General features: G+C 38.1%; 1 protein-coding gene across 3 annotated transcripts in view; it reads left to right on the plus strand.

The window, feature by feature from the left end:
* Nucleotides 1-22,991, plus strand: part of NTNG1 (netrin G1) — a 306,079-nt gene that overhangs the window by 146,122 nt on the left and 136,966 nt on the right. For all 3 annotated transcript variants that reach the window (XM_054691177.1, XM_054691178.1, XM_054691176.1), the window contains exon 3: nt 20,022-20,662. In XM_054691177.1, coding sequence (XP_054547152.1) covers nt 20,022-20,662 — 641 coding nt within the window. The remainder of the gene's footprint in view (nt 1-20,021; nt 20,663-22,991) is intronic.

The raw sequence follows: 22,991 nt of genomic DNA on the forward strand, positions 1-22,991 counted from the left end.
ATCTTTCTATACAAAGTTTACAATGTTGCTTTCCCGCTAAAAACCTACTAACTTTTATGTCTACTAACCTTTATGATAAAATTCAGTCTTCCTAGCTAACTGGTTCACTCAGACCTTAATTCTAGAGTCTTCTTTTGTCACTGCCCATCTTATGCCCTTTGCTCTGAACTACTCCCCTTTTAAGTTGTTTCCTGGATCCATACTATCTTGAGTCTCCCCCATGCCTATCTGCATACATACTCCTGTGCTTAGAAGACATCCCCTCCCACACTGTATATTTCCTCCCTTCAAAACTCACATATCATCTGACTTATACAGATTTCATTTGTTCTAATCTAGAGCCAAGATTATCCAGGATAGTCTTAGTTTACAGCTGTTGTCTTCTGTGTATATGAATAACCCTGCCTTTCACTCTGAAATAATTGGATGGTACATTCAATGATTTGAATTTTTTGAATATTTATGGTCACCTACCTAAACTCCATTGTTCCCAAGCAGAGCTAAGCATCTTGCTGTTTCCATCACCCTTCTGCATTAGATTTATCACATTGTTTCATAAAATCACATTGTTTTATAAATTCTCACTGCTCTCTCTTCCACTAGGCATGAATCTTATCACATTTGTTTTCACATCATTCATCCCTAGCACAGTGCCTGGAAAACACAGAAAGCACATTAATCGCAGGATTCCATCTCCCTAACTCCACCTAAACTATCTATAAAAGACCAAATAAGGAAAGATGCTTCAGCAGCAAATGCAAAATTTAATGAGATTAAGTGGGTCACTGTCAAACTTGAAATACCAAAAAACAAACAAAACAAACAAACAAACAACTGGCATGGGCAACAGAGAGAATTGTCTTCATTACCTGTGGGTCTCCCCATGGTCCTGCCTTGGGGAGACTCTGGACAGATCCAGAGTCCCATTTTTCCATTTCTCTCTAATCTGTCACTTGCCCTTAAGCTCTGCATTAAATCACAAAACACATATAAATGCTAATTAGTTTTTCCTTTTTCTTTCAGTCATTGACCAGTTCTCCAAATTCCAAACTTCATTCTCTGTGTCCCAGTGAGTAATTATAACAACAGCTAGCATTTATTGAGATCTTACAAATGCTTCAGTCACTCTAAGCATATTTCCTATATTATATCATTTTATAGGGTGAGGGGGGTAAGTAGCCAGTATTCTTTGTGTTATAAATATATTTTGAACTGAGGATTCCTCCTTCAACTAGTCCTAGACTTTGTTCCTTGTGTCACATATTTTTTTTTTTAAAGGATGTTTTTCTTTTTTTTTTTTAAAGATATATTTATTTATTTATTTATACAAGCACTGGGTACAGTCAGAAGCACGGGAGTGTGAGAGGATTCACCAGAGGCAGAGCAGGGAACGAAACAGACAGACTGATGAAACACACTGCTGAGGGGAGCAGTGGGCGCAGCAGGACATGTCTGTGAGCCATGTGGGACCCTCACTAGTGGCCAAGGATCGAACCAGCACAGCAGAGGTTGCGGGCAGCTTTGCAGGCCACCGCCCAACCACTATGCCACCAGGGGAGGCCCCCTTGTGTCATATCTTTAACTGATCTCTCTCTATATCAGTACCTGAAAAGAATTGTTTTCCTGGTATTCTTGTGTTGTAATCAAAATCCTGTCATTTCTAGAAGGTATTCTATGCCAACATCTTATTCTGGTCCTGGAGGGAAAGTTCTAAGGGCAAGTTTTAAGAGCAAGCTGCTCCAAAATAAACTACTTAACAATCAAATATTGTCTATGTAGCCTGTCTGGTGGCCTAGGGGTTAAATCTCAATGTGGTCACCATTACGGCCTGAGTTTGATCCCCAGCCAGGGAGCTGACCCATATATAGCACAGAAGACCTCTCCTGTCCCACCCACTGTTCGCCTCAACAGTGTATTTAGTAAATCTACCTGTTCTGCTTCCCACTCTGTCTCTGGTGAATCTTCTCAACCCCTGTACCTCTCGCCTACACCCCAGTTCTTCTATGCAAACAACAACAACAGCAGCAGCAGCAAAAAAAAAAAAAAAAAAAAAAATGTACATTGCATTGTTTGGGGATGAATATAACAAACTATGATTTTTTTTTTTTAAATCACAAGGGAGAATTTAAATATGATCCTGCAATCTAGGGTATTAAGGAATTAATGTTAGATTTGTTAGGTAAGTAGTGTCCTTAAAGTTAGGTGTTAAAAAATAAATCTCATCACTTAGAAGCATTCTGCAGATTTAAGAGTAAAAGGACTTGATGTCTATGATGTACTCTGAAATACACTAGCAAAAATTTTTAAATTAAAAAGACAAAAACAGAAATATCAGTGATTAAAGGAACAAGATGAAGAAAATATCAATAATTTTTGTAGTTGGATGATGGCACAGAATAGCTCACTATACTGTTCTTTCTACTATAATATAGGTGAAAAATCATATTAAATAATTAACAATTGTGCTGAAGCTAATCACATTCAGAGCACCTGTAATTCACCTGGAGAGTGTTTAAAGATTGTAAATTATAGTACGGCTCTGAAATTTGAGAATCACTGGTTGAGATTTAAGAAGGCAGGATCATTTCTTTAATATCCATCTGTCCCCAAAACAACAATTGCTGCCACTCAAGATGTCCAAGCAAAACCTTCACTTCAAGGATGAAAATATCAACACATCAATCTCAAAGATGAATAACAATAGCAGCAATTGTGCCACACAGACAGAGTCATGTTATAAGGATTTAGAAATAAATTGGATCTATTTTATGAAATAAAAGACATGGTTTTAGAAATTACCTCCTTTTTTATTCCTAATGAAATAAAAGACATTGTCTCCATTGAGCAAAAGCAGGCCTGGGTAAGAAGAGCATGCTACATAATGAAAATGACAATAACTGAAATAAAAATCTTATTTGAAAGTAGTAAAAAGCAGACCTGACATTGCAGATAATCAAATCAGCCATACACAGAATACAGAGAAAATGAAATCATGGGATTAAAAAATGAGACAATATAATGGGCATAGCTATCAGTCATGAAAATAAAATCTATAGATTCAACAGATGGATCAAAATTAATCATTAAAATGTAACAAAATGTATTTTGGAATTCAGAGATTAAAGAGAACCAAAAGTATTAGTTAAAAGCATTTTCATGGCCCAATAACTTTAGTGAAGACAGGCATGACCCATACGGTTTCTTCTTATATTTTTAAATTGTAGAAGGTGGTAATGAAGAATTCCATGTCTCCGAGTAGAATAGTTAGTTCCATTCAACAAGAATCATCTTTCTTCATGGTTCTCATCTGCATTTTCATAGGCTTGAAGATAATGGAGCAATTTTACTATTCCTTGGGGGAAAATCATGAGTTGTTCATGTAAGAAAATGACCTCAAATATGTAATAGAGCAGAGAATATGTCACCAAGAACCTGTTTTGCTAGAATTATCACAAATAAAGTTGTTGAAGAGAATCAAGAATTTTACATCCTCTGCAGCATATATCATGTAACATTCTATTGCATTAGCCCTAAATTGTAATTTTCCTCCCCTTATTTTACCACTGCTGAGATCAGACTGCATCTTCTCATCACTGGTGCCCTATAGTTGCTATTTAACAGGTGCCAGTGGTGACATAGTTGTCTTTGCCTGCACATGCATGACCCTGGCTGGGATGCCTGTTGACAAGACTGTCCAAAAGCAGCCCCTTGATATTTAAAAAACAGACCTTTTCAGGCTGATAAGAGGAAGGAATACAAGTTCTGATTTTTGTCTGAAAACTTTTCATTGGCATATTCTAGTAAGATCAAGGAAATGTAAACACCAAAATTTACAAACTAGGTGTTAGCAACTTGGGATGAAAATTCTGCCCAGACTACAAGCATTGCCTGGGGTTTTGGGTACTTGGGAGTTCATTATACTATTCTTTTTCACTAATATACATATTAGAAAGGATTTGAAATTAAAAGTCTTTAAAAGCAGAAGAAGGAGAAGGATCAGAAGTAAAGGGAAAGGAAATAATGTATTTCTAGTGCTCCTCATTACCCAGAAAATGAGACTGGGTAGAAAATCACTGATATGGGTAACTCAGTTGCAAGGTGATTCAACAAAGCCTATCTAACCAATTAAATTTATATCTTTCTTTTTACACTTACACAAGAATAATGTGTGATACAAATCTATACCTAGGCTTGAGTCTCTTTTTTTATTAACTGTAAATAAAAGCTGTAATAACAAAGGATTATATCATGATTTAATTTGAAGCAATTTTGTTTTCTTCCTTAGTGTATTATACAGTTTCACTTGCTGTAATCAATGGTGTATTGGATTCTATGAATTACAGAAATAGCTGTTATTTATTAAACACTTGCTATGATCTGGGCACTGTTTTAAGGGCTTTACACATCTTATTTATTTCTTAAAAGGGCAGACCTGTAAGATAGATATTCTTATTATCTTCACTTTACAGATAGAGCAGCTGAAACCCTGGATGTTGAGTAATGTTTCTAATATCTCTCAGCTCGTGAGTAGCAGAACAAGATTCAAATCCAGGCACTCTCACCCCAGTGGCCAAACCCACAATCACTGTGTCTCTGTCTCCAGATGACTTGAAAATGAGGGCATCTTGGTGCTTACTTTGACCCTATATAGACAAGGGCCTGGGGCCCAGGGGGCTTATGTAATTGCCTACTGTTAGCATATGAAAGGTTCTGGTCTGACTCCACAAACAACTCCTGGTGAATATTCAAACCCCCCACAAAAAAATCAAAACAAAAAAAAAATCTCCATAAAAATCTCCATTATGACCATGCTTGGCAGCAAAATGAATGAAAAGGACTGTAGAATATTTTAAAGGGGAACAAAGCTGTTATTTAATCATCACCAGGCTATTAGCCTTTTCCTCTGCCTAACAACTGAAAAATGACTTCTTGGAGAGCATAGGTAACTTGTGCCAAATTCTGAAACTACGATGTGGCAAAACAAGAATGCAAATTTAGATTATCTGCCTCCTAAGTCCGCGGTCTTTGATTTTCCAAAGACAAACACAGTTATTAATCTCTGAGAGGAAACTCATCCCTACAGCAGACATTGCGGTTAGAATATGCAGCTATGACTGCTTTGTCCTGGCAAAGCTTTCCTTAAAAAGTGTGTTCACTTTAAATACTGAGAGATCACCTTAAATGCGGATTGTTGTAGCTTCTCTTGAATCACAAGAGAATTTCATAGAACCAGAACTGAATTTCTACATGGCATCACTGATTTATTTCTTTTAAATTGGTATATTGTTTCTATTTTAAAGTGTAACATAACGATTAAAACACTATATAAATGTTTAGATTTATTTTTAGATGGACTCGGGGGTGGGGAGGGCAAGCATTCTTTTTTAAATTTTATTTATATAAAAACTGGGGTACAGGCCAGAGGCGTGGGAGGGTGAGAGGGAATAGTAGGGAGCAGAACAGGCAGACTGACCAAAAACACTGCTGAGGGGAGCAGCGGGTGAGACAGAAGAGGTCTGCTGCGCCATGCGGATATCTCCCTGGCTGGTCAGGAACACAACCCGCACTGCAGAGGCTGCAGACAGCTTCACAGCTCTGTGCTCAACCTGCTGTCCCAGTGGGGAGGTCCAGCAAGCATTCTTATTATTTTTGAAAGTCTTCCTACACCATCATTTAATTTGATGTTGGAACTAACTGAGAGCAGTTTTCAGTGGCTCCGAGTGGTAGTAGGAGAGGATAGACTTAATCCTGGACAAACATCAAAGCAAACTAAAGTGAGGAGCGATGAGAAAACACCCTCCAAGTTTGTACTGATTAGGACTCTGATAGCGAACATTTGCCCCAAAAGTAGTTTTATTCTTCTCCTGGTTGTCTCCAAACCTGCTTGATGTGTAACTCATCAGTAAAAAGTAGGGAACACATATCCTCAGTATGTGTTCATTTGTATGCAAATAGAATCCATGTACTATTGTAAAATGCACTAATGCATTTTACACACTACAAAATATCTCAAAATCAGGCATTTTAGAAGATGGGGGCAGAAATAGAAACAGGCATTCCAGTATCCTCCCCTGAGGACCACTCTCTGCTCACTTTTTCATTGAGTCTATCCCTAAGTTCCCTAAAGTCTTCCATGAGATGCCAGCTTGATATCATTTTATTAATTATGATTATCAGGTAAGTTTGGAAAAGGCTAGGTTAAACTTGGAAATATGTCCTACTAGTAATATCTAATACTGAATACACAATCTCATTGTGAATTCTTAGGAGGGAGAACGGTAATTAGGCTATTATTTCTCCAATATCCCTTTGGGAAATTCTGTTCTATTCAAGTTTCCTGAAAATCACCTTCTCTAATTTGCCAGTTTTTTCCATAAGGGTTCCATATAATCACAAAACATTCTGGTCATCAGTTCTTTATTTTTTTTTTAAATATTTATTTATTTATGCATACAAGTGCTGGGGTGTAGGCCAGAGGTGTGTTGTGGGTTGGGGGTGAGAGGATTCACCAGAGACAGAGTGGGGAGCAGAACAGGCAGACTGACTGAAATACACTGCTGAGGGGAGCAGCAGGTGAGACAGGAGAGGTCTGCTGCGCCATGTGGGTAGCTCCCTGACCAGGGATTGAACTTGCACTGCAGGGGCTGCAAAGAGCTTCACAGTGCTGTGCCTAACCCGTTGCACTAACAGGGAAGCCCCTGATCATCAAGTCTTAACTCTTTGTATTCCATACATGTTAACTCATGGATTCTTCTTTCCTAGAACTATGTCCTCCCCTTGCACCCAGAATCCTAATATCTTTTTTAATAGCCCCTGTTTGGGTGTTAGCCTCAACTTTCCTTACAGCCACACAATGGGCGTACTTTGGCTGTAGAGAAAAGTAGCCAATGCCAATCTAACTTCCCTCAGTTTCTTGAATGAATACGCTCTAAAGTCAAAGGGATTTAAAATAGATGCACCCCACAATTTGGGACTTGCCGCAGATTCACTTTTCCTACTTCACCTTGATCATGGGTAGAAATACCTTCTCTGATAGCCTTCTCATTCTTGGGACCCAGTCCCCACTTTGTACCCCATTGATTGGTGATGCTAACTTGCTTATTATTACCTAGAGATTTCAAGAAAAAAGCTTCAAAACTCTTGCTACACAGAGAATGTGCTTATCAGGGACTCAAGTTAAAATACCAGTTAGATGCTCTCTAGGAACTAGTATTGTGTTCCAATGTTTTGGTCTTTAAAAACAGCACTAACTTAGATTTGTTTTTATCTACTCATATTTTGCCACTTGGCAGGTCAACTCCAATCTTCATGTGCAAAATTAAAATAACAGTACATCTCATACTGGTTGGATGATTTCAAGAAATGATTTAACCCATGTGAAGCACTTAGAGGAGAGGACTTGGAAGAGCCCAGATCCATAAATAGGTCAACATGATATATTAACTTTTTTGTTGTTGCTATTGTTTTAAACAAATGCATTAGGTATTTTTCTAAAGAAACTTTGGCCTGTGTTGTAGATCAATGAAAATCAAATATTTGTGTTTTATTTGTAGACCCAAACTGGTACATTTTGATTCTGGTTTTAATATTTTACAGATATTGCTCATTACTAATTATTTTTTATATATGTCAAAATAGTACAGTGGAAAAGTAGTGTGGTCCACTTTGGTCTGATAAATTTGGGTTCTTATGATTATCCTCTCCACATGCTTTTGTTTATTACCTTTTTCATGCTGTCAACATACCACACTATACAGAGGCAGTCTCTTGTGGTAGAAAACTTCTTTCTTAAGGCAACATCACAAAAGACTCACAAACATATTCATCACTTTTGTAGCTTGCTTGGTATGTGTTTGCTTTTGTTTGATATTTCTTTTGCTACAATCGTAAAATATGTTGTGACCATCATACGTTAATAAATTACTGCATTTAAAGTTTGGCAACAGGGCCTCCCCGGTGGCTCAGTGGTTGAGCTCTGGGTTGCGAAGCTGCCCGCAGCCTCTGCAGCGCTGGTTTGATCCTGGCCCCCAGGTGAGGGTCCCACATGGCGCGCAGACCTCTCCTGCTGGCCGCTGCTCCCCTCAGCAGTGTACTTCGGTCCTTCTGCCTGCTCTGCTCCCTGCTCTGGCTCTGGTGAATTCTCTCACCCTCCTGCGCTTCTGACTGTACCCAGTGATTGTATCAATAAATAAATAAATCTTTAAAAAAAAATAAAGTTTGGCAACATTTATTTTAAAGCTGAGGCTGTCCACCATTCAATAAATAATGTAAATATTTTCCCTCACTCTGTAGGCTCATGAGCCATCAAATACTGTACTAAAGCAATACTGATCCTGAAGCAAGATAAAAAAGAAAGCCAGCAATAAGGACAATGTGATTTTACACTTTAATATCTAATATTAGATCCAAAGTCCAATATAAAATAATCTAATATTTAAAATTCAATATCTTCTGACTTCCCAATTCTGAAATCACTTGAGTAGACCAGTGCAATCCATTCAGGACAAGTAGATTTTCCACTGATATGGTCCTGAACTAATATTGAGGGAGATCTGAAATTGCCTAAAATCAGTCCTTATATTGGTTCCTGTAAGTGAGAGTTAACCACAGAAGATTAATAAAATTAGAAAAGTGTGGTACAAGGAGACATTTATCTGACAATTTTAGCCATAGAGCATCCTAGCTACTAATAAAAAAGATTTAGGCAATAAATAAGAATGTTTTTGCATTGGAAATACATCTGTGTTCCCAAAATTACAATGTAGATACTCACAATTTAGTGCCGCACTTAGCCCCTTTCATAAGTATGTTTACCTCTTCATTTTCCACATTTGTTTGCCCTGTCATCAGACATTGCTCATCTTAAAATTGCATTATTTGAGCCTCTTCCTCATTTAAACCACTATTCCATTTTCCCTGCTTTTATTTTGACTTCCCCAATGAGTGTTTTGAACCCCTGCCTATGTGTTGTACGTGTGTTGTGTGCGTGTGTGTGTGTGTGTTAATCATTCTACTATTCTCCAGTAAAATGGTTTCTGCCTCAATACTCTATTATCACAAGTATTTCCAAGGTCACTGATGCCCACTTTCAAGACAAATCAAAAGATTTTTCTTGCAGCTTATCTTTTCTCAAGTATCTGACCCTATTGATCACAACTTTTTTTTTAACTTCTGGCATTTTAAAAGAACCTTTTTCTTATTCTCTAAGATATGAATTGCCTTTTCATTTTCTTGGAGGTCAGTTTAAATTTTTATTTCTCTCCTCATACAAACATTCAAATATCTAGAGTACCCTAAATTCTGTGTGTGTGTGTTAACTCAAATATGAATTGTTAGCTGCCAATAAAACCAGCTCTAAGAGTAGTTTCACTTTTTTTAAAATTTTTTGCAAAGAAGAACTGGGGTGTAGGCCAGAGGTGCAGGGGGAGGGGGAGTATTCACCAGAGAGAGAGAGACAGTGGGGAGTAGAGCAGGCAGATTTACTGAAATACACTGCTAAGGGGACCAGCAGTTAAGACAGGAGAGGTCTGCTGTGCCGTATGTGGTAGCTCCCTGGCTGGGGGTTGAACTCAGGCCATCGTGGTGACACAGTGCTGAGACTTAACCCCTAGGCCACCAGGGAGACCCAGAAATTTCACATTTTTAACCAAATACATGGATTTTTCCTTCATTAAGAGAATTGATCAACTCTATGGTGGATCCAAAGCTTCGTCCAGAAAAAACAAATCCATCCTCCACCTCTAAATTCTGGAATAGCTGATTAGTATTAGCATTGAGGAATTTTTTATTACCTTTCTGGAGTTACATAAAAACATTCTGATTTTTGATCATCCTGTTCATAATCTTCCTCAGGTAATTTTTGTGTAATGTTTCAGTGGTTGATCTGTCTTTGGCCTTCCCAAAAACAAGACTCACACAAGTTTTCTAAGAGTTCTTATCACTCTGTTTCTTATCTTAGGCTCTGCTCTTACCATTTAGCCAGTCTATGTTTTCCATGCCTTCCATGTTCATGTTGCTTTTTATTATTTTCATTGCTGTTATTATTTTGTGTATGAAAACTTGTTTATTCCTTTCTTGGATTTTGCCCAAATCATGTGCACCAAGAATCTCAAGTGCTTGTTGACATCAGGGACAAATGTCATTTCAACATAGTCTATGAGAAGTACGAAGCACCCCTGTGAATGTTCACTTGCCAAATAATTGATTCCTAACTCACATCTGGTTGCTTGTGTAAGCCCACACTGTCCATAGAAATAGGGTACATTCAAGATTGAATTGAGATGACTCCTAATATTGGACTGAATATGAGCCTTTTGTTTTCTCTGGAAGAGAATCTGGGAAACTAATGCAGAAAGCTACCTGTGTATGAGACATCTGCTATAAAAACCATAAGAGGTTTTCTTTCTCCAATTAATCAAATCCAGACTCTTGGAGCCAGATTTTAGTGTTCTCCAAAATCAACTTTAAATTATGTGTATAAACTTATCTCCCACTACCCTAACAGTCTTACAAATAAATGAAGATTATATTTATAGTTGGTAATACACCAAGATAATTAGTTTCTGTTGATCTGAATAAAATACATTCACATTTAAATAAAATGAGTATAATATTGATATATGATATATATACATATATTCTCTCATATATAAGATATATCTATATTTATCTCAGGTATGAACTTGGACAAGAAAATTGGACTGAGAGAAAATATATGTTGAGGTTGGAAATACTAACAATATAACATCTGAGTGGGAAAAGGGAATGAAATCATTTGGAAAGAAGGAACAGGAATAAAGAAAGAAGAGTTGTTTTAGTTTGTTGGGGCTAGAAATATACTACCTAGACCTCAGACAGTGGCATGACCTGGTTTTATGAGCCTGGAGCCTAAATAGTTCTGGGGACTCACTTTTAAAAAGAAAAATGCAGAACTATAAAATAAAACTAGCCACACTGTCTGGGAAGCAGCTTGTGTAACTGATGACTCTGAAGTTAAGCTTCATTAGCATCATGGACATAGGTAGAATTTTCAGAATGTTTGTAATTAGGAAAGCCTCTTAAGCCCTTCTACCGTGTCCAGTAGAATATGCTTGCCTCCTCCTTCTCCACCCATTTCCACCTCTAGCACATCATACATTTTTCAAGGATTTGTAGCACCCAGGTACTTTCACATAGACGCATTGTAAAATTACAACCACATCATTCACAGCTCTTCCCTCAATTTTATTTAGTTCTTCATATTCCCCAAGAACAAGTCATGCTCTTGGTGTTCAGCTATTTGTTTATATGCAGAAGGATGCTTTGGGTTGGATAAGGAAGGCAAGATGGAATGAAAAGAAGGATCCCCAGCTCTCCAGCCACTAAGAGAAATACTGCTGTGACTGATGGGAAAAATGAAGATTCAATGAACACCAGGAAAGACCTGGGACATGATTGCAGCTCATGCAATTTGTCTTTGCCCTCCCACCTCATCAGAAGTCCCAGCAACTATATCAATCACACACAGGCACTCGGGCACTTGGAGTCAGACTCTGGAGTTTTTTTTGGTTTTGTTATTATATTATATCATAAAAGCAGCATCTCCAGCTTAGGAAGCTAGGTATTTCTTTATACTGGTTCCTTATTTGATTCCCAATCAAATAGGCATATCCCTTCTGTCTTATCATATTTTCAAATCTGCTTAATTTATCTTATTTTCTCCCTGCCTGCTTGTCTTTGGGCTCTCTTTACTTTCTTTAGATCCACAAATGTTTTAATGCACACAAAGGATGTGCCAGTTCTTCTCATAAGATTATAGTAAATTAGATTAAAAAATAAACAATCAGAGTTTAATATGATTTGCATGATGCTATGATCCACTGTAAGGTACATAAATATACACACATGAGTGGTATGGCTTACTCATGAGATATGAACACAGTGCATAAAAAAAAAGTGAATTTATTTTACTATTGGAGAGGTCAGCTATTGGATAATCTTACAAGCTGTGTTAAGGAACTTGAGTTGTCCTGAAAGTCATGGGAAATCTATGACACAGTCAGATTTAGATTTTAGAAAGATAATTTTAGCTATTTGTCAAAAAATAGTTTATAAGAGGACGATACTCTTAGAGAGAAAAATCATTTTTATGAGGCTATTACAGTAATTCCAGAAAAAAACATTTTAAAAATACTAAAAAACTGAAGAAAGCAATGGCAATGTTAATGAAAGTCTGGTTGGTGATGGATTAAATCTAGAGAATTTGGTTGGTGCATAAATTAAGGGAAAAGAAGGAATTAAAGATGCACCCGAGATTTCTTGAATGAGAAATGGAAGAATTTGCTGTCCTCAAAATGAATAAAGGTGGAGACTTGTTTAATGCTCATTACTAATTACTTACTACATGCTAAGGAGATGCTAAGCATCTAACATGCATTTTGTACTTTCATTGCATGTGAACAAAACTTGAAAAATTAAATAACATGTCTAAAAATACATAATAACTAAGAGGTAGAGGTGGAATTTCAAATCTAGAAGATCTGACCCAGTGCCATAATTCTTAATAAATAGTATACTAGTGTTTCCTGAGCTGTGGTCAAAGCTCTCTGCATCAGGGTCTACAATCTAAGGTACTTATTAAGTTAAATGCTTGGGTCCAACCCAATCTATTGAAACAATTTCTGACTAGTTGGGACTGAATGCACCAGGTGTTTCTTGAGCACGTTAACAGTTGTCATATCACTGCAACACATAGTTTATATTATAGCTTGGAAGGATGATGACAGATTCACTTTTTTTAAAAAAATAGAGATTTTAGTGTTTGGAGAATGTCACCCAGAATGCTGTAGAGGTGGAGTCAGATAATATTTTCAGGCTAGATTTTGATGCTGGGAGGGTTTAACTCAAGTTCTCAGTCTCAGTAACACTAGTTTTGCAGCAACTATCCCAGAGTGGTTTGGATGAGGTATCCTATGTAGGTAGGATGATGGAATAAAATAAATCATCATCACACTACCCTCTCCCAACCTCCTATGTCATAATAATTTTCTTTAGTGGACTTTTAACACGTATCCCTAAATCAGCCCCAAGCATGAAATATTTTGTTTCCTTAAAGCTGTTTGCAAACTATTTTTGCATGTATACTATAAAATGTCTATTTTAACATAATTTTTATGTAGCAAGGATATAGTGGACACGTGACAGCCAAAATGTGACAGCGTTGTTGGTCACAAGGACACCCACTGTCCTCTTGGAAGCAGAGTAACTAATGTCAGAAGTGTGATTGTTGCTTGTGTGGGTCTAATCTGCTAAATTTCAAGCATTTTATTGCATCATTTCTTCACAATGTTTTTTTAACATAGTAGATACCCAATGCCTAGCTAAGGAATTTGGAAGACAAAAGTTTAAAAGAAATAAGGAGAATAAGAAATCAGGAACCAATCACTTGTGAAAGTGCCATGTTAGGAAAACTCTCCTTGTGCCTCTTAGGACTAAGTGATCACTTCAGCAAAGGATGCTCTGTTCTTCCAGTATTCTTTTTAAACTTGTGGCTTTCAGCAAATGGACTTCAAGAAGGTCTTGGACTTGCTTTCTCATGTGAGAGAAGAAAGATTCAGATTCTGAGAATCAAGTCAGGAACCTTCAAGATTCAAAACACTCCAACTCTTATATGATGGCATGAGAATTGAAAACATTCCCACTTTTATATTTTACCTGTCCTTGTTTCTCTCAAGTTGTTTTAACTTAAAATGTTGTCAGCCTACTTCAGCTTTGTGTTATTAACATTTAAGTGTCTGCATTCTAGTCTATTTCAAGATGACCTATAAGGAAAATAGCATATCAAAGATATTTAAGAGATACTTTTTAAGAAAATAAAATTTAAAAAAGCAATGTCCTTACTAATTATAATACTGTCATCTTAGCACAGTTTTTTTCTGTAGACATTCACTTTCCAACCTACTTGATTTCATTAATATTTATTTCTTCTTCAGTCCATGCCAATTAATGATATAGGTTGATATGTAGGAACCCATTTTTGTGGCTTGTGGCTTGAGAATGTATTTAGCTCCGACTTAGAAACGTGGTCTTCTTGACCTCTGCAGCATTCACCAGTTTGAAAATCCTGAACATAATCCTCTGTGGGGATTTGCACAGGTGTCTATTATGGCCCATAATCTGTGATATGGCTTCCAGGAGTCTCCTCGCAGAGAGGTTAAGCCCTTCCATCTTTATTCCTGAGGAAAAAAGTCCATACAGCATTAGCATTGTCAGGGAGCAGATTGAATCAAGCAACAGCCTCAATTAGGCCTTAAGCCTGTGTCTGTGCCAGGGAGGAGTCTGTGTGATAAGCAACTGGTTCCTTTAGAAACCGGAGCAGTTAGTTTTAACTCCAGAGACACAAAAACAAAACTATTCATCTTCCATGATCTTAAGCCACCAGAGTTCCCAAGCCAAATACGTGGGTGCTTTTGTCACAGCAGTTTCAGAATATCCAAAGTTGGGACAGTCCTATAATATTCAGCCCATCTTGTTCCCGTGGATCTGCTCTGCATTGGAACCCACCTACCCATTCACAGAACCCCTTACAAATTGAGATTGTGCTGCGATTTGCAGGGATCACTGCTTTTTATATCCAGGTAACAAGGGACAACCAGAAACAGGCTGCCTGGTGGAACTTTGTCCCAGAGGACATCATAAGTCCACCCCCAAAGCTGTCGTCATCACTGTGGCCATGGAGGTGCTGAGACTTCCTTTTCAGAGTTCTGGAGCTGCTCACCCTCATGGATGGTGCGTAGCCCAGGTCCTGCTTTAGCTCCCTTCTCCCTAATGTCAGTAAATGGGTATCAAAGTTTTCTGTTTGTTTGTTTTTAATATAAGGGGCATCTCAGACTAACCTATGAACATCAGCTTCCAGACTCAGAGTCATCTGAGTATCTCTGGGAAACCTTCAAGGAGGGGCTGTCCTACCTTCTAACCAAGCAAGACTCAAGGAGCAGAAAGGCTGAGGCAAGGAATGACCAAGACGTTCTAAGAAGAGACTGGGGGGGGGGGTCCTTCCCACCAAAAATGACACTTCTCAATAAAGAGGTCAGTCAACTCTCAGAAAATGTCTTGCTTGGTGCCTCTGCATGAGCTGCAGTGGAGGAGGGAAGGAAGCCATCTTTCCAGACAGTAGTCCTTTCTGCCAGTGAAAGAGCTTGGGGCTCTTCTTGCTAGAGATGAGCAGTAAACTCTGACCAGTTTCTTCACTGGCAGAGCCATTGTGATGTCTTTCACAATCACAGTAAGAATGAGTCGGGAGTGCCATCCCAGAAGGCTGTTTGTGCTCATTTTGCCTGAGTCTTTCTCACTTTTTTTCTGTCACTTTCCAACCTAACAAGCAAGGACGAGGCAGATGTAAATGGGTGTGAGGCTGCTGTGTCTCTATTCTTCACCATCGGTGTAAGTGTTAACCCGGATGCTTCTCAGAACCACAAGTAGGTACATGCCTGCCTGGGGTGTGGCTTACAGTTCAGTAGCAAACCTCCCATGAGAATTCCCTACATTTCCAGTAGTTTGTCATTTTCCCAATAGTTTGCCAGTGGGTAAAGCTTGGAAGGGTGAGGGCAAAAGATAGGAACCACAATACGACTTTGGCATTGCTTATATAGGATTTGAAAAAAAAACAAAAAAACTGCTCTAGCAATTAGGTGAAAGGAAGTTCTTTTCAGTGTCATATGCCAGAAGAAAGGCGCTTTCATCAGTAGGAACATTTGTGTCTCAAATTTTATTAATCCCTCTAAGTTCTGAAAGCATATTTAGGAAGAATAACAACATTTCAGTTTGACTACAAAGTGCTAATTAATTACTAACTTCCTTTCTCCCAGAGGTAAAATATCAATGTTATTTTTTAATGGAATTAAGCATCACAATCTTCTAATTGTTATAAAAATATTTAGCAGTAATATCTGTTTAATTATTTAGACATCTCTTAATGGTGTAAATATTACCAGCGCAGTCATAAATATTTTCTGCTTTGTCCATAGACAATCAGTTAAGGATATGTTGCTTGTAGGTCTTAAATTAAGATCTATTTAAGGCTGCCTGCTGGCCACAGGATAATTACTTACACTTGCTAATGCCTGAATCCATTAGATTTAGCAGCAAGAAGTATTCTTTGCTTTCACAAATAAGGGAAAGTTATTTTTCTTATATAAATTTCTTTGTTGCTGGTATTAGAGAGGATTAAGATGGGGTTGAAGTAGCTGAAACTTTAATTAATCTAATCCCTTGAACAGCAATTGTTTTCAAATTGATAATTTTCTGTAACAACAGTATTACAGATCACACACACGTGAATTATTTACACTATTTTAGCATATAACCTCACCTCCAGCTTTGTCTTTCTAAAATGGCAAGATATGAGACTTCTTCAGCCTTTTTTTTTTTTTCATTTTCTCTCACCTAAATAACAGGGTTTCTTCTGAAAGTTCCAGAATAAAATCTTTTCTTTCCCTGCTAGTTTTCTCTCAATGTTGTTGTTTCTCAGTAAGTTGTGTTAATTAATCTAAAAGAGCATGAGGGTGCTGTGAAATCAGGAAAATGGTTGAATTGATTTTTTTTATCTATAGTCATTTGGGGGTAGACTTTCACTTGAAATGATTTGTTTACTCATCAATTTTAATAAATTGTTATGCTACTGAAATTATCACTAAGAGTAGAGTCAGATGAAGGACAAAACTGTCATTCTGGTCAACCTCTGACCATCTCCAGGGTAAATTGGGAATTGTTCTTAATCTGCTCAAATGTCACATAATCGAGGAGAGACTTTCTCTGACCTCCCAATATAAAATTACAATCAGTATCCCTCTTCTAACACCATTCTCCTCTGTAATTGGATTTATTTTTCTCCATAGCAGTTATCATCATCTAATGTTATAAAACATGTATTTGTTTGGTGCATCTCCCCCACTAAGGTGAAGCGCCACTGAAAGCGAGGACTTGGATTTGTTTACTGCTGTATCCTCAGAGCCAAGACAGTGCCTTAAATATAGTAATATAGTAGGCAATCAATAAATCATTATTGGGTGCATGAAGCTTTTTCTTTCATTTTTCGTGTGCTTAAAGCACCAGATCAGTGCAGAGCAAGGAAATTTTCTCCTTGCCCTGGTATATATTTTGAGAGCTGACAACTTGATGTAAATGAAAACATTTATCCTAAGCCTGCTGTCCTGCTGAGTCCCAGTGGGAGTACATCCCTGTGGATCAAAAATGGAGACTGAGAGCTTTATGGGGTCATGTATTCATTAAAGGACTAATCTTTGCACTGTGCACTGCTGCCTGGCATCCATGTGTTTGCAGTTCTAAGAGGAATACACAGCAAGAATCTCTAGGATATTTGCCCTCTAGGACATTATTACATGCCACATAAGTAGGGGTTACTAAAACAAAAAGAGTTTCCATGGGCATATAATTTTCTTAAATGAGGTATTACATGAAGCTGGGAAAGTTCTTAAGTTCAAGACATTTCAGATGTATGAGTCCACTGGTGAGGACTCTTCAAGATAAGAAGGTCTTCCCCAAACTTACTTTTCTTAGGTCCTTCTTTTCTACCAGCCAACACTATTTCTAAGACTCTATTGTCATAGGAAATGCCATTCACTTGGGAGCTGAAAAAGCCAGGACTGGGGCAAAAAGTGCTTCCTAGCTCTGCCCCTTTACACACTTGTCATGTGACTTTGGAAAAGTTACTTAACACACTCCTCTATGCCTCAATTTCCTCTGCCATAAAGTAGGGGTGAAAAGGATTACCGAGATTAATATATGTAAAGTGTGTGAAATACAAGTGCTAAATAAATAATGGCGATAGACAACACCTTTTATTGAATGTGGGAATGAATGACTTTTAGACAGATCCATCCCTTCAGCCATAGTTTCTAAAACAGGTTTGCAAGTATTGCTCTCTATTGGGACTCAAACTGCTGTACTTTGTACTTCATCCCAGAACCACTTCCCATCTGAAAATCTTTGCATCTACACTGAAGTCGAAGATATGCTATCTTTCAACACGTCTTAACATAAATGTCTGATAACTCACTTTGGTATATTACGTAGAGATGATTCCCTGTGTTGTGATACCCTTGACCTCTGATGAGACACTTTTGCCAGGAGGGGCATGGCAGCATCCAAGTTTATGATGGTGCAGATGGATACATGCTGATAGATGTTCAAGTGACCATATTTTTTCAATAAATTCTAAATGAAGGTGTGATTTGTGTAAATCTGATCCCTTCCAGTAAAATGGGCATTTACATATATTTGGAATTTATCAATCCTGACAGATTCCACAATATTTATAGCCCTCCATAAACAGCCCTTGCCAGTTTGCAGAGCTCTGCATTTGGCTCTCTGGTATGCTTAAGAGAGTTTAAATAATAATAAATTTGGTGATTTATTCCACCTGGAACAGAAACTTATTTCCCCCCCTTGGCTCATTTTGAAGGGGATGCTATAAATAGTGCCACAGACGCTGGCATCAGGAATAGAGAATTGAAATTCGAGAGAGAACTACAGAAACATTTCCATTATCACTGATGCCTTGAATGTATTTTTAAAACAGTTCTGTTCCTCAAATAATGCACCTTCTCTCCTTTCTCCTGCCCCAGCTCAATTATACGTAAGTCCCCCAAACCTGTTGCCAGCTTTAGGATTCAGTTGCACTAATGGGAAGGAGAGAGTGAAAGTATTAGCTGACTAGGTAGGGGAAGGTTGCCTCTAGGGAAGCCAAAGCAATTCTCCAATGTTCATCTTACATTTCACAGGAGTCAGCGATGTCTAGAGTGTAAATTCATTATTTGAGATCCAGCTCATGCCTCCTGCAGGTATTATGAAAAGCTCTGGTTCATGAAAAAGAAAAAAAAAAGGCTAATTGTCATGACAAGAGTAAGCCTAAGGACAATGTCGGAGGGCTGATTCTTTCACCCGTTCATGCTTAGAATTATCCAGTGTGGGATAAGAGAGAAATACCTGAATAGTTGCCTCAAAATGATGTAATTTATTTTCTAAAAAAAAAAAAAAAAATGAAAGAAACAAAAATCTGGGAGCCGGTTGTTTGGCATAGACTCTGTGATGTAAGCTGAGATGAGACATTTAGTACAGACTATAAGTTGCTATAAATGGTCATATGACAAGGAGACTGATTACCAGCTTCTTGCTTAAGTGGCCTATGAAGGAAGTAGCCTTTTAAGAGGGACAATAATAATAACAGCTGACAGCCACGGAGAGCTGACTAGGGACCTGCACGGAGCCATGCATCATGTGGCTGTCACCATTGCAACACCCCTCTAATTAAATACTGGATTTTTCCATACCTGATAACCTGGAACACACCCCCACCCCATATCTTTCCTGAGCAATCCCTTTGTCTCTAGCTAATAGGATGGCAGATGTTTGGACCAAGCCCCAGAGCCTAGAGTGTACCATATTTTAATGATTTGTGGTGAACAAGGTAAATGCTTCAAAAGCAGACTTTATGAAGCAGAGAACCAGCTAAGTATGATGGATATGAGACAAGGTAAATATTGTATGGGGGTATTGTTTCCCAACAGGACCCAAGTGTCTATGGTTCATGCTAATTCTAAAGACTTGCTTGAAAATGACTTTTTAAAAAACTGTGCTCTTGAGAAATGTCCTTGAGGCTGGGAGAAATTTCCTTGCCTTGCTGTAGCATCTTTCCAAAAGGATGGAGAGTTACTGAACTGTTAGCCAATTGCTCAGTCTCTTTGTTCTTGTGAGACCACAGTATGGGTCCAATACATATGAGATCAATAAATTGTTTTCATTTCTTAAAGCCCATAGAAGGAAAGAAGACAAGGAAATTACCATATTGCTTTTTTTTTTCCTCAAAAAAAGCTATTAGAGACAAGCCAGTTAGGACAAATAAAAATGCTTACTGCAAACAGGTTGGGTTGTTTTTCTTTCTTTCCTAGTCTCTTAGAACAGCAACATGGCAAGACTTGTCAAACCAGTATTTTGATGCACCCTGTTTTGTTCTTCTTTCATAGGGCAACCCCTACATGTGCAATAATGAGTGTGATGCCAGTACCCCTGAGTTGGCACATCCCCCTGAGCTGATGTTTGATTTTGAAGGAAGACATCCCTCTACATTTTGGCAGTCTGCTACGTGGAAGGAATATCCCAAGCCTCTCCAAGTTAACATCACTCTGTCTTGGAGTAAAACCATTGAGCTCACAGACAACATAGTTATTACCTTTGAATCGGGGCGTCCAGACCAAATGATCCTGGAGAAATCTCTTGATTATGGACGAACATGGCAGCCCTATCAGTATTATGCCACAGATTGCTTAGATGCTTTTCACATGGACCCTAAATCCGTGAAGGATTTATCACAGCACACGGTTTTAGAAATCATTTGCACCGAAGAGTACTCCACAGGGTACATGACAAATAGCAAAATAATCCACTTTGAAATCAAAGACAGGTTCGCGTTTTTTGCTGGACCTTGGCTACGCAATATGGCTTCCCTCTATGGCCAGCTGGATACAACCAAGAAACTCAGAGATTTCTTTACAGTCACAGACCTGAGGATAAGGCTTTTGAGACCAGCCGTCGGGGAAATATTTGTAGATGAGCTACACTTGGCACGCTACTTTTACGCAATTTCAGACATAAAGGTGCATGGAAGGTAAGAGAACGTCTCTCTGATGGGAATGAGAGTGGGCGTGTTCAAAGAAAATGCCAATGTGTTGGTTCCATGGTGGTAGAACAATATTTGTTGCTTTCTACTGCGACATTTTCTCAGGAACAACAGCTTAGAGGTAGGTTCTGCGACATTTGAGACTCTTTTACTCAATAGTAATTTGTGACCCCAGGCTTGCTCTTGCTGAATCTGAACCTGGCAGGATTTCTTAGACTGTAGACATAAGCAAGCAAGCAAGCAAGCAAACAAACAAACATCTTATTTGATACCCAGGAAGTCTTAGGTCAGGAGGTGGTTTAAGGTATCAAAGCAACAAAGCCAATTGCTCTATAAAAGAGGCTGCAAAACAAGAAATACATGTTTCCGTTGTTTTCTAATGTAAAAGGCAGTTTCAACATGGTATAAATCTTTATTTATGTTTGGTTATATTGCACAAAATCATCTGGAAATGAAGGCTATCTTTCTTTAAATTTTCTAATTAGAACTAAAGGCATGGAGGAAATGATGCATTTGTTAAAGCTGTGTAAGCTCTTGTTTTCAGGTTTTGGATATTACTGCCTAAAAAAATTATATTGTCATTTAAAATATGGGCCTGAGTTGGACTGTCTTCAGTTTGTTTTTGTTTTTTTTTTTTAGATTTATTTATTTATACAAGCACTGGGTACAGTCAGAAGCATGGGAGGGTGAGAGAATTCCCAGAGCCAGAGCAGGGAGCAGAACAGGCAGACTAACAAAGTACACTGCTGAGGGGAGCAGCAGGTACTGCAGGAGAGGTCTGCGCACCATATGGGACCCTTGCCTGGTGGCCGGGGATCAAACTGGTGCTGCAGAGGCTGCGGGCAGCTTCGCAGCCCAGTGCTCAACCGCTGCACCACAGGGGAGGCCCTGGCCTGTCTACGTTCTGTAAGTCAATTACAGATGGGACAGGGTTTATAAACATTAGTGACGATAGACCAGACAGCTTTATCTTTAATTTTGACAATATACCAGAGATATAATTGAACAAGTTTCCAAGAATGTTGAAGATGTTTAAATGAAAAACTTGAATAATGAGAACTAGGACCACAAACATAGAGATTTTCAACCAGATTTTTAAGTGTGGTGTGTTATCAAAATAGCCAGCTGATGGGAGTTGAAGCATAAGGTAAAAACTATGGGTAGAGCAGAGGATACAGCAAAATGGAAAAAAGGAAAAGCAAAGCAAAGAAATAATCATTCTAAAAATGCCAAGATGGTCTTTAAAAAAATATGTAAGGGTATGAATAGAGATAGCACATAACTCATCTCCATGACTTATGATTAATTAATTAATCATAAAATTTAAAAAGATAAGACAGGATTCATTATGTCAACAGGTTTCCAGCATCTCTTATAGCTGTTCATTTCCCAGAAACTGTAGAAAAGTTGAGACTCCTTTGTCTTTCAGAGACATGTCTTAACCTATCTTCAATAATAGTGCTATTATATCTGTTCACTAAAAGGAAGAGGTCATTGCTGTTAAGATAATGGCCAGAGTGGACATAAGTCATGGCAGGCATGACTTCAGTTTGATGGTAAAAGTTTCAGAGTCTTAATCATGGAAAATAGCAGCAATTGCTATTTCCTCTCAGCTTTGGTCTGCTTTCATGTTCCTCATGGAAGAGTCAAGAAATTATAGCTTAAAATCTTTTTTTTTTAAAGATTTATTTATTTATACAAGAACTGGGGTACGGGCCAGATGTGTGGGAGGGTGAGAGAATTCACCACAGACAGAGCAGGGAGCAGAACAGGCAGATGGACCAAAAACATTGCTGAGGGGAGCAGCGGGCAAGACAGGAAAGGTCTGCCATGCCATGTGGGTATCTCCCTGGCTGGCCAGGAATCAAACTCGTACTACAGAGGCTGCAGACAGCATCACAGCACTGCGCTCAACCCATGGTGCCACCAGAGAGGCCTATACCTTAAAATCTTTTAAGCAAGGTCTTGGTAATGTAGGATGGAGACACAAATAAAACAAAATAATATTTCTGAGAGAAATATACAATGGTGCAATATTGAGCTTATGGATGCCAGGGCAGAGAAGACAGTTCATATGTGGGCATGGCACCATAAAAGGGAGACATGGAGCTGTTGCCTTAAACACGAGTCTGCTATTTATAATGATATGTGGCCATTTAGATTCATGAACATTTTAGCAAAAGATTATCACTTTCTGTTATTCTTGGAGACATATAGTATATAAAAATAATTGTTGATATTATTATTGTTGGTGTTGGTGGTGTTGTAGTTATGTACTCTTATTTTACATCCTTGTAAATTTTTCCACAATATAAGA

This window comes from Talpa occidentalis, unplaced genomic scaffold, assembly GCF_014898055.3.
Source record: "Talpa occidentalis isolate TD23 unplaced genomic scaffold, MPIMG_talOcc4v2.1 talOcc4.9, whole genome shotgun sequence".
Lineage (NCBI taxonomy): Eukaryota > Metazoa > Chordata > Mammalia > Eulipotyphla > Talpidae > Talpa > Talpa occidentalis.